The sequence below is a fragment of the Sarcophilus harrisii genome, chromosome 5 (assembly GCF_902635505.1).
Source record: "Sarcophilus harrisii chromosome 5, mSarHar1.11, whole genome shotgun sequence".
Lineage (NCBI taxonomy): Eukaryota > Metazoa > Chordata > Mammalia > Dasyuromorphia > Dasyuridae > Sarcophilus > Sarcophilus harrisii.
In genome coordinates, this window is record NC_045430.1 from 92,284,088 (window position 1) to 92,297,212 (window position 13,125).

At 33.8% G+C, this 13,125-nt stretch overlaps 1 protein-coding gene across 4 annotated transcripts in view; it reads right to left on the minus strand.

Annotated features, from left to right (window-relative positions):
• Positions 1–2,293: 2,293 nt before the first annotated feature.
• LARP4 (La ribonucleoprotein 4) overlaps positions 2,294–13,125 on the minus strand; it is a 48,815-nt gene continuing 37,983 nt past the window's right edge. For 2 of the 4 annotated variants that reach the window (XM_031937909.1, XM_031937910.1), the window contains exons 12-16: positions 10,604–10,652; positions 9,635–9,793; positions 8,534–8,655; positions 7,894–8,059; positions 6,816–7,154 (exon numbers count right to left, since the gene is read on the minus strand). In XM_031937909.1, coding sequence (XP_031793769.1) covers positions 6,816–7,154; positions 7,894–8,059; positions 8,534–8,655; positions 9,635–9,793; positions 10,604–10,652 — 835 coding nt within the window. Of the gene's footprint in view, positions 7,155–7,893; positions 8,060–8,533; positions 8,656–9,634; positions 9,794–10,603; positions 10,653–13,125 lie in introns of all 4 variants that reach the window. The other 2 variants (XM_031937911.1, XM_031937908.1) reach the window with 2 other exon arrangements.

Below are 13,125 nucleotides of genomic sequence, written 5' to 3' on the forward strand. Positions count from 1 at the left end.
ATACTGATTCCTACACTTCACATTTGCCTTTTAAAGGGATTGACTCCAAAACTGACAATTTCTTTTTCCTTTCAAGAATTTGAGCTCAAGTAGTTTCTTCTGCTCTTCTATTTGGTAGCATATGCCTTGGCTTTTTCCCTTCCAAATGAATTGTTCCTCATTGCTTGTGCCTTGCTTCACTCTCCACCTTTGGCAACTGCTTTTACTTGTATGATTGCTGGCATCAGTAGATTCTGAGAAAGTTTTGGTTTTTTTTTTTTGGGGGGGGTCAATAGCTTTAATGAGGTGGGAAGAAGCAAAAAGAGCAGACTGATTCCATTTGGAAGTCAAAATTCAGATTTTTTCCCAATGCAAGCTTGTTTTTATAAACAGGAGTCATAACAGATTTGTAACATAAATTTAATAAATCCTAGGGCATACTAGAGGAGATAAGTTCAAGAGAAAAGCAAATGAAAAGATAGGAAAGGGATATGTTATTTATGGGTACCCTTAAAATGATACTCTGGTGCTACATGGGAGAAAAAAAATCATACTTTGCCAAATATTACTAAACCTATCCTTTACTCCAAGCACTAATTATAGGGACTCTATATATTTAGTAGCAGTTATCCCTTTTCACAATGATTTTCCCCATCAGTTTTTATGTATTGTGGGATTGGCGTAAAAAAATTAAATGGGAATTTTTGGGGGAAGTTTTGTAGACGCTGATGACAAAAAAATACTTAACCCAAATTTTACAAGGTCCTGTAAACATTTCATTTAAAAAAATTCCAACTTCTCTGGTATGGAGGGCCAAAGTTTTTTCCAGACTGCCCCTAGTTCCAGAGATGTGGATGAGATAACTGTACTTTTTAACTGGCGGCCTCTTCTCTTTAGATCCAGCTTGAATGGCACATTCTGCATGAGATGTTCGCATTTGGGGTTGTGATTTATGCTGTATTATTCCTACATACATGCTTTATGTGGTCTCTTCTCCCTGCCATTTAGTGTTTAAGTGCCTTTCTTGTCAGGATCCATTTTTGTTTTCTATCACCAGCACTTCGTTCCATGACTGCTTAGAGGTTTTCCCTTTATCTCTCAACATTTGAGTTGTCCAGAAAATTTCAAGGTAAATATCCTAAACACAAGTCTGAATGGTATCTTATGAACAAAGTGCTAATGGGTAGTGTCCAGCTGGAGAGAATGTTGTTCCCTTTTGGTGGCTGCATAAGAAACCTAAAGTTCACAAATGCAAAGTAAATCCAGTGGATGTCATTAAAATAGTCTCTCTAAGCCCTCCCCCCACCCCCTTTTCTTTTGAAGGTTCTCATAATCTTTACAAAGACTAAAAGGAAATAGTAATGGACTTTATAGATAGGCAAAATTTCAGCTTGGCCATTATGTGACTTCACACTATATTGATAGCATTTAGTTCAAGTTATCCAAAGAAATGCACCTGAAATTAACTATTTCCATATCGAAAAATCTCGTATTTGGGGAGGCTCAGAGGAAATTTAGAATTGAAGGTTAAGTAACCTGTCTCACTCCACCTATTTTCTGATTTTCCTTAGATGATGTAAAGCGAAGCCAAGTTTCACCAAGGTCATAAGTGTTAAATGGCTTCAAGGGATTCAAATTCCATTACATTTAACATAGTACCACCAGCATTCCTTACTCTATAATTTCGAATTCATTTGTTCAAATCCATGTCGTGACTCCAATTCCCATCTCTATTATGCCACACTCCCTTGACATTAATTAGCCTGGCATTAAATTCTCTAAATTCACCTTTTGCAGATTAGAAAAATGGTCATAATGATTTTCATGGATTTACTTGTTATTACGTCTTATATACGTGGTTTGTTCTCTTGGTTACCCAAATGCTGATATTTATATCATTTGGTTTTAATTTTATAAGTCAATAGAGAAAATGCAAAAGAAAGGGGACCATGGCCATGGCCAAAGTGTTTTGCCCCAGGCTCCCACCTCCCTTAAATGATAATGGAAGTAGCAGTTTTGCAAAAGAAAAGAATCATACTGAGGATATATCTCTATCCTTCAGTTGTGATCCTGGGTCCCCCACATATCAATTAGCAAATATCTATTTTCAGTCAGGTTAAAGATGATTTTGGAGGAGGGGAAATGGGAAGTTAAATAAAAGTGATCACATTTCCTTTTCTGTAATGTGCAATGAGTGACATTGCCTGGCCCTACATGACATACTTAATTGGTGTTGACTAAATACACTGAATATTATTAAGCAATGAGAAGTATGGAGAGATGAACAGTAACACTGCAGAAAAGGAAACCAGTCCTGTTTTTAAATCAGCTTTATTTTTTTCTAATTTTGTGTTAAATTTAATTTCCCATAGCACCTTGGCAATGTCTGAAACAAAAATACAAATACATGGATGTAATCAGTTTAACATTTAAAGCATGAGCTATGTCATACCATATTGTTTTGGACAGTCTTGACAACAGGAATAAACCAGAGCAATGGACAAAGTAGAAGCCAAATAGTTGGTTCTGTTTTTTTCCCCCCAAACTCCCTTTTCACCATATTGTTAAAAGATGTGAATGCCAAGGGAAGTCTGAATCATCTGAAGAGAAAGTTGATGTGCACACACACACATATGGAAATACATATGTATCTATATATGTTAACATATACATGTGCATATATAGGTATATACACACATACATATATGTATTCATCTATTTTGAGTTTAACAAAACTGAAAACAAAACCATTTTAATGAATGAGTTGCACTTTTGGAAATTACCTGTAATTGAAGAGCAATTTAAAAATCTTCAGTTCTTCAATATACAATTCTAACTCTGTTATAGGTTAAAGATCAGATGAATTTTCAGAGTGGATTTACTCCCAACTACACATTAAAGACAAACATTTTATTCATGGAATTCCTAAAGTGTCCAAATTCAGAGTTAATCAAAACGGAAACTACTATGTACCTTCTTAAAGGAAGCCCAGACTACATATAACATATAACAATAAAGCATAAGGTATTTAGATTAATGGCAACCAGGTTACAAGGAAATACATATAAAAAATCCCCAAAAGATCTATTGCATATCTGTCGTAGTTATGAATTTATAAAAACCTATTAGAGGCAATTTCTCCCCTATGGGTATTTCTGTTGCATCTTGTCTGTAATAAAATGGTGCATTTTACCCATTTGTGTAACATGCCAGCACAAACACTACAGATTTAAACCCAGGTTGACTCATGTATGTCAGATAGTAAAACCACTGGACAATGAAGTTGACAAAGCTGTAAGGCTGTAACTGAGAATACTACAGTAATGTATTAAAAGTTACTTTACAATACTATTCTGTTCCAGCAAAATCTTTCCTATTCCTCTTTTCCAATGGTTATAATGGGTTGCTTTATGCTTCTAACATCTATTGCTAAAACTGCACCTTTTAAACCTTTCACCAAGCAAACTTGGTTGAATATTTCTTTAACAAAACAAAACAAAAAAAAAAGGAATGTAAGACAATACACTCAAGCTACCTTAATTTTAGGAATCAGAATAATCAGAAATTTACATCCGCTAACATTTGTTCACATGCAAATTTAGCACAACACAAAGAAACACAAAAAACCCTGAACAATCTTCCTTCAAAGACTGAATGGGGAAATAATTTAGACATTAGATCCCTGGGCAACCATTTTTGAAAATCAGTGTTGAAATTTGCTAAAAACTTTTTTTTTTTTTGGGCTAAAGGAAAAACTGCAGGTGTTTTAAGGAAATTGGGCAAGCCTAAAAAAATTGCAGAAGTTTTGTACGGTCTCCATTCCTTTTTAAAGGAAAGGAAGCAAAATGCAAGGTGAGTAACTTGCTTGAGCATTTGGAGAACATGAAGACAGCTAAGCTTAACTTCAGTCAAATATAGTGCTATGTGCCACTTCATGCAATAAGTACTGCAGGAGTAAATTCATGGTCATGAAGATTTATGATTTTCATAGCAGTTATATTTATTTTTATGCCCCTGCCCCCAAATAAATTTTGCTAGGAGTGAGGAAAGAAGGGGAATGACTTTAATATTTGTGTTCTTACATCCAAAAATATATGGTGAATTCCCTTAATTTATCAGCTATAGAATAATGCTGAAAAAAACCCAACAGCTTCACACATTTAGCAGGCTTCACCTGGAGAGAAACTTTAATTTGCTGCTTTGAAATAAAGGTCCATACCGAGTTTCTTAGTACCTCACTATAAATAAGGTACTTTTCTAAGAAGCTGCAATAAACAAAAAACAAAACCCCCAAACCCATAAAGGCCTATATTTTTATGATAGTCCAAAATGCTTAAGTGCTCTCTTTTGATCAAATAAAAAGCACTCATTGAAATCTAATCCCTCTGCTGGTTAGAATTGTACAAGACAAAAACCAATGAATAAAAGCAAAGACTCAATACATTTGCCTCACCAACTTGTGTTCTGAAAAACACATTTTTCCCATTTGTCATTAAAATTAAGACATATGAAAATTTTATAAATTAGGTGTCTTTATAAGCACTAATACATGTTTTTACTTAACAATCCATACACAGCATACTGGCAAGCCTAAATCTGTGAATATATTGTAATAGTTATTTTTCAGTTTGAGTGCAATAATTAAGTTTATAATCTATATCAAATGATTTTATAAAATGTTTATTCTCTGAAACTCAATGCAGTTCACAGTGTTAACACTTTTAAATGTTGCCATTTCTTTGCCATTTCCACCAAATGCACCATTATCTAAGTAAACTGATTAAGCATTTTTACCATAGATGTGATCAGTGATTATCATAAATTTTTTTTCTTTTTAAAAAGAGCCTAAAACTTCCCCTAAACTCAGCACAGGTAGTTTTATTGTATGTTTTAGTGAATGATTTTTAAAAAAATTTTATGTAGAAATGAACAGTTTTAAATTGCATAAATATATTATACAGAATTATCAAGCCGTTAAATCAAAAGCAACTGGCAAGCTGAATAAGTTACAAAGAAATGACAACTCTGGCATATACACACACATATATATGTAGGGGAAAAAAAGATGTGCAGTGTTTTTAAAGTGATTTGTTAACAGTTACCTACTAAATAAAGAATTTCCAAAGGTTAACTGGCTAAAGTTGAAAAATGAAAAGTTTCACAGTAATGTAATTTAACCTCCACTTACATTCATTCTAAGATCATCACTATTATATATTACTAAGATGTTTACTGTATATGTCACAATGGTGCTTTCCAGTGTTTACAATTTACAATTTCAATTTGTACATTTGCAATTCACTGAAAAGGTACAACTCTTACTTTTGAAAATTATTCCTAAAAAGAAAAAAATTTTCATACAGAACTTTTGAACTCGGGGTCTGACTTAGCAGATTAATGCAACATGGTTTTTTTTTTCTTTTTATATATTTCAGTCGTTTCCTGTAATTACTAGCACAAACTCATCTGTTCAATGTGCAAATGTAGACAATGAGAACCTACACAGGTTATTTTTTAAACTACCTTTTCCTCAAAAACTTAAAATTTTATGACCTTTGGGTGTATGTCAGAGTTAATTCCAGAAAAAAAATTTTTTTTTGGGGAAAAAAAAAAAAAAAAAAAAAAAAAGACAGGCATCATATGCACTGTAAACAGAAGTTACCCCCAAATTATAAAAATTTGACTTCTACAGTACTTAACACTTAAAGAATTAGTTACAAAGTTTTATCTTTTAGCACTAACACAAATTACTGTAGGGTCAGCCTGGATCCCAAGTGTTTGAATACTTAACATAAGCAAAGCAATGAACAACACATTTCAGAAGCCATGTTTAGAACACACCTATAGTTAAGATCTTACTGGACCTGTCTAATGCAATGAGAACCACATACAGGTCTATCATAAGTTGGGGAGAAGATGCACAGAGAATAACACTGAAGCAACAAAAAGATGTTATGTTCCCCTTACTGGGGAAAAAAAATGGGGCTTTTTAAACCCCTACAGCCTACTAGACCTGAAAGCACAAATCTAAGACCAAGTTTTATATATTTTTTTTTTCTTCCCATTTCCTTGAGCTTCAAACTTATTCTGACTACAATCAGATCTCCAGTAAATTCAGTTTTAAAAGCTTATTGAATGAAATATTAGTAAGGTCAAAAGACAGACTAAATTTCAAGCTGGAAAAAAATTCTACTTAAGTAGTACATTCAGTTTTTAAATCAGTTACTAAAGTTATGACATAACAGAATTGGCTGTAATCTGTCATTCTGGCACATACACGCAAACACACGCAAACCAAGCACACCAGCCAATGATCTGATTTGCAACACAAGGCCATATAGGCAAAGACAGCATTCTACAAGCCTAACTTTAAATAGATTAAAAAAAGTAATTTCTAATTTTACAGAAATGCTTTGTCAAAAAATATTTTTCTCTCACTTCCTCACCTCCTATACTGAAGGACATGTAAATATGCATTTTTCCAGCTAATTTTTAACCCCCAAAATTAATTTCAGGCAGGAAACCTTGCAAATTAAAGACAAACAAAAATACAAAAATTATAATATTTATATATATATATTTATACTGACTGGAATCCTCTAGCATTTTAAAATCACTCTAGAGATGACTTCTCGGATTCCACTTTTCATAAACTCCAAAGATCCACAATGCTTCAGGCCATACTCTCTCTCCTTCCTGGCTATATCCCCACCCCTCCAACAAAGCTCATTAATCCACAGTTCAAGTTTAACTGAAAGAGATAGGAGTTTTGAACAGTTGTTTGTTTTTTTTTTGTTTTTTGTTTTTTTTCTGTTGTTGTTGGTTTGTTTTGTTTTTTACTTTGGTGATCTGGGTGGCACATACTGCTCTTTGCCATTACGACGAGTCACTCCCTGAGGTGAAGACCTGTGGCCAAACTGACGTCTCTGTTCCCTGATTTTTCCAGCTGCACCTCTGGGAGTAGTATTGCCACGGAAGCCAGGATAATCCTTACTGGCCCTTCCTTCTGGCTTTTCATGCGACTTTTCATGTGACTTCTCAGAAACACCATTCTCTTCATTTTTGGCAGGGGATACAACATTGGAACGAAGCTCTCTTAGTGGCTGCACAGAGACTGAAGGAGACTCCTTGGGGGGCTTCTGGCAAACTTCAGCATAACTTAACTTCCGGGGCTCCTTGCAGATGACAAAAGATAAAAAAAAATTTCTTTAAATACTACTGACTTTTAAAAGCAAATGCCAAATGACCCCAAGTTGGATAGCTCTAAGAAGGCTTTATGTAAAGTTTGGCCTGGAAGGCACCTAACATTTTATATGGCTTTTCCTAGAAGATATTATAGAAATAGAAAGGTGAAATTGGGAGAGTAGGGAAGTAGCAAAAAGCAGCTGTTATTTATTTAACATGTGAAAAAAGCATTGGTCCAGGGTAACTGCTTCCACATTATTTTATATTTACAAAGGAAATTTAAGGGCAAAAACCAGACTAGTAAGAATGGCAAGAATTATAGGTGGGAAGTTGCAATCTTAACTCCCTTCTCAGTATACCTAAAGAACAGGGCAAACACTTGAAACTTGAGGCTGAAATCTATTTAGAAAAGTGAAATTTACTTTAGATCTTGTACACAATACTCTCATCCCACTGCCAAGATAATAGTGCAAGATTCAACTATGATCTGGCTAGGAAATCATCTTCAATCACAAAGTTCAAGAGCTCAGAATTATTTCTTTGAGAAATGATTTAGAGTACCTCTATTATGATGAACTTTTGGGGCTAGCTTAATTCTGGGGACTGTGAGGGGAAAAAAGGCACTCCCTCCACATTTAATCCCTAGCACAATGTAACAGGTACTCAAAAACTATTTATGCAATTTAATCTGCTAAAAGTCTTATACCAGGACAAATGAAACTCTCTTACCTGTACTACAGCTGTGGCCACATTTACATTACTAGGTGAAGCGGTATTTATCCTTGGTGGTTTTGCAGCATTAGGGGAGCATGATGGTAAAAGTGGAGCTGTCTGGTCAGAAACATCCTTCTGGGTAGGGCAAACATCTACGAGATTTTTCTCCTGCTGAGTTGTGCTAATAAATGAAAGAGCTTGATAGGGCTTTATGAAAACAATGAAAAGCTCACTGTCCTAGAGTGAGTCCTATTAATAGGAAAGATGAGAGGCAATCCTGACAATTTAAATGATTAAAAATTTAAAGAATATCCATAAGATAAAACAAAACTAAGAAAAAAAGCTTCATTTTAAATATATAATTTTATAACATTTAATATTTATAATATCATAACATTTTATAATAAACATTTCTCCCTTTTCTTTGTTTGAATTTATTATTTTCGTAGAATGCTGAATCTGCAAGGGACTGGACACCTCATCAAGTCTAGTTCCCTCATTTTACAAATAGAGAACTTCAGACTATAAATGCTCTACCATACTCCTGGACTTCAAGATGAGAGTTTTGATGATTATACCATACCCCTTCTTATTCTTTAAGATAAAAGATAATTCTCAATACTTTCTTAAAAAACAAAACAAAAACATTTTGTACCTTAACACAGGAATCTCAGCTGTGTTCAAAGAACTTGCACTCAAGCTTGGCAGCTGGGTATTGCTGTCAGTCTGTCTGTCCTCAGCAGAGGTGGGGCAACTGGTTGGCAACTCTTTGTTCTCCTTAAAGGAAACAAACAGAAAGCATGAAGTGTCATTAGAACTTGAGACATCCTATCATGTAATCCTCATTAAGGCTCATTAATCCCCCAGTCAGTGAAAAAGAAAAGTGAGACAGTAAGATTTCATGAAAACAAATGACAAAACAGAAAAACAAAAACAAAAACAAAACAAAACAAACTTTTGGGCAATAATGGGGTATAAGTTTAAAACTTCAACTGTTGATTTATACAGCATTAGAAATCTATTTTAAAATGATTATCAAGTGAATCTGATATAATGGTACTTAGGCAGTTTCACAGAAACTTTCATATTGGTCCAATGATGTTAATTGCAGGATATGCAAAATTATATGACATTAGTTTAACATTGAAACTTATTTAAAAAATTGAGGCTCTGTAAAAGTTTAAAACAATAAATTAAAAAAAAAAAAGAACAAATTGAGGCTCTGAAAAGCAAAGTTCATGTTTTCATTGTGAGATTACCATTATTCAATATTGTACTATTACAGCAATTATTGTATTATATTATACTATTATTGTACCATAATTACAAGTTATAAACCCACAGATCATCAGCAGATTTGTATATTACCAACAAAAAACAAGCAGAAAGATAAAAAGAATTATTTAAAATAAATACAGATAAATAGATGTAAAAATCACACAGGAATTATATGAACACTGCAAACACTTCACACAAAGACAGAGCTAAATTACTGGAGAAATATTAATTGCTCAAGACTAAACCAAGCAGAACATAAAACAAAAATGATAATACTACCTCAATTTATTTATTCAGTACCATAAAAGCAAGCTACCAGAATCACTTTAGAGAACTAAAATAAAACCCATCTGGAAGAACAAAAGGTCAAGATATATGAAACAAATTTGCACTCAGCACAGATTAAACTTAATTGCTACCAAACTGAATAGAAGAGCAGAGATGAATCAATACTTGTAATTCCATACTAATTAATTACCTTTTCTTTGGAGATTCCTTTAACAACATCTGACATTCTGCTCTCCAGCGCAGGTTCCCCTTGTGTTCTTGAAGAGCTACCAGGCAAAGGAGGAAAATTTGATGCTAACAAGTCAAACTTTGGTGTAGGAGTCTTTGTTTCAGCTATAGGATGGGGTCGCTAGAAGACAGATAAAAGAATGCATTTGTACTAGTTTATATAAGTGTCATTCAAGCACAAAACAACATGAAATGCTGGGTCTAAGAACAAGCCACAGAGCTATCCACAGAGCAAGTAAGAATTTAACCTAACTGGTTATGCCACATTTGTCAATAATACAAGTAAAGATAACTTGGACAATAAATAATGACTACCATATCTATTATGTTGAAATATGCTGAATTCCTATCTATTTTCATATTTTTTTTTTTCTGGATAGAACAAAAGTGAAAAATATTTAAAAAGCAAAACAAACTAGAATGTGGCTTAATCTAAACTTTACTTTTGTTTAGATTCTTCTTTCACAACATGACTCATATAGAAATAAGTTTAACATGATCATATATGTATATCTATGAGGCTGCTTGTTGTCTTGGGGAGGGAAAGAAGAAATGAAGAAAGGAGAACTTGAAATCTTACAAAAATGAGTGCTGAAAGCTACCTTTACATGTAACTGAAAAATTAAGCTAAAAAATAAATTTAAGCTTTAAAAAAACAGGCACTCAATCAGGGTGGTTGCGTATTTAATCAATTTTCACTGTTAAAAGGGTAGAATATTAAGAAGATAACTGGTCCTTCAAGAGTCACCCAAGATTGGTGATATGAAAACAAGCAGTCTCTCGAAATAGTAGTTATAGAGATGAACTGCTTCTCTACTGTAGATATTATGGAATCTTTAAATAGATTGTATTATTCTGGGATTTATTTTTAAAGATTCCATAATATAATCTAACTCCCACATATTTCACACCATAGAGGAAGATCACTTACTGAAATTCGGTCATCATCTTTACGTCTCCGGCCTCTGAAAAGGTTTCTCCTTTTAAAGAAGAGAGAGGGAGAGGGAGGGGGAGGGAAGAAAGAGGTAGAGATGGAAGAAATGAGAAAGGAAGGAGGGCAAAGGGAGAGAAGAAAAGGAGGGAAAGATGAATATCCAAATCACAAAATACATTAGAAAAAAACTTTAGGGGGAAAAAAACCCAAAACAAAAAAACAACCCCAAGTGATACTCTGGGTCATTTTGGGATACTTTCTTAAGTATTCTAATTTCTGGTACCCTGAAAATGAATAAATGTGTCCATTAGCATTCCAGATATAGTACTTCTCTAGGACATCAGAAAGTTAAACATATGGACTATGGGCTGTATCAATCCATAAGTACCCTAAACTAAGAAATATAATCTGGGAATTTTTTAACTAAATAAAATACAACATAACATGATGCTAATTTCTGATTTTTGATATTAGATTGTGGCCTGCAAAGATCCATTTGTGTTTGAATCTGATACCACTGTTGTACAAGAATCTAATATCAAATAAACTTTATGGGATGCTATCATAATTTTTGACTTGTATTACTATGCCTCTTTTAACTCCCAGTACAATTAAAAAAAAAAATCGTCCCATTCAAGACACTTATCAGAAAAAGGACAGAACTAGAGCAACTTACAAAAAACAGGTAAAACCACAACCTGAAGTACAAAATCTGATTTGGATGTAAGTCAAAAATATTGTCTTATTTATATAGGAACCTTAAGACCATGAAATTTAATACCAAGGTCATCTCATACCAAGATTAAAAGGTCCCTACTATACTTCAAAACCCTAATACACTAGGGCAACTTACTATACTAAGGGCTCAACTAATGTATTTTGCAAACCGAAGAAGGCTGTAAATACGAAAAATCACATTTAGATTACACAATGTACACTAAATGATTTCAGAATAAAAACCAAATTATCACAGAGTCAACAAAAATCAAGGACTAATTCTTATGAGAGGAATGGCTTTAAAGAAATTTTAGGAAAATACTACAGCAGACTGCAAACAAACAAACAAAAAACACTTTTAAAAGTTAAAATTCCATGTTTGTTTTTTTGTGGAATATAATTTCCCCATTTTAGGATGTATGTGAATAATTAAAGGAGGCACTGTTAAACAGACCAATGTCTTCAATTTGGTTTTGCTTAACTATAACACTATATAAAAAAATCAAGCCATTCTCCAATTGAAAAATGGTCAAAGGATATGAACAGACAATTCTCAGATGAAGAAACTGAAACTATTTCTAGTCATATGAAAAGATGCTCCAAGTCATTATTAATCAGAGAAATGCAAATTAAGACAACTCTGAGATACCACTACACACCTGTCAGATTGGCTAAGATGACAGGAAAAAATAATGATGATTGTTGGAGGGGATGCGGGAAAACTGGGACATTGATGCATTGTTGGTGGAGTTGTGAACGAATCCAACCATTTTGGAGAGTAGTTTGGAACTATGCTCAAAAAGTTATCAAACTGTGCATACCCTTTGATCCAGCAGTGTTACTACTGGGATTATATCCCAAAGAGATTATAAAGAAGGGAAAGTGACCTGTATGTGCACGAATGTTTGTGGCAGCCCTTTTTGTAGTGGCTAGAAACTGGAAACTGAATGGATGTCCATCAGTTGGAGAATGGCTGAATATTGTGGTATATGAATATTATGGAATATTACTGTTCTGTAAGAAATGACCAACAGGATGATTTCAGAAAGGCCTGGAGAGACTTACACGAACTGATGCTGAGTGAAATGAGCAGGACCAGGAGATCATTATATACTTCAACAACAATACTATATGATGACCAGTTCTGATGGACCAGGTCATCCTCAGCAACGAGATCAACCAAATCATTTCCAATGGAGCAGTAATGAACTGAACCAGCTATGCCCAGAAAAAGAACTCTGGGAGATGACTAAAAACCATTACATTGAACTCCCAATCCCTATATTTATGCACACCTGCATTTCTGATTCCCTTCACAAGCTAATTGTACAATATTTCAGAGTCTGATTCTTTTTGTACAGCAAAATAACGTTTTGGTCATGTATACTTATTGTGTATCTAATTTATATTTTAATATATTTAACATCTACTGGTCATCCTGCCATCTAGGGGAGGGGGTGGGGGGTGGGGGATAAGAGGTGAAAAATTGGAACAAGAGATTTGGCTATTGTTAATGCTATAAAGTTACCCATGCATATATCCTGTAAATAAAAGGCTATTAAAAAAAAATTATAATACTATATACTAAGAGGTCTTAAAAAAAAAAATCAATAATTTACCAGTCCAACTTTTCTGATTCTATGACTTTATAACTGTAGTGACCTCCTGGTGCAGAAAACTTTTAAGGCAAACTAGCAACTGGCTAGTTAGCTTTAGTGTTTTGTTTAGGATCAGGGAATTTGGAATGTACCTTGAGTTAAGACCAGAGTGTCTTTTGACTCTTCTGACAGGTTTTCTATCCA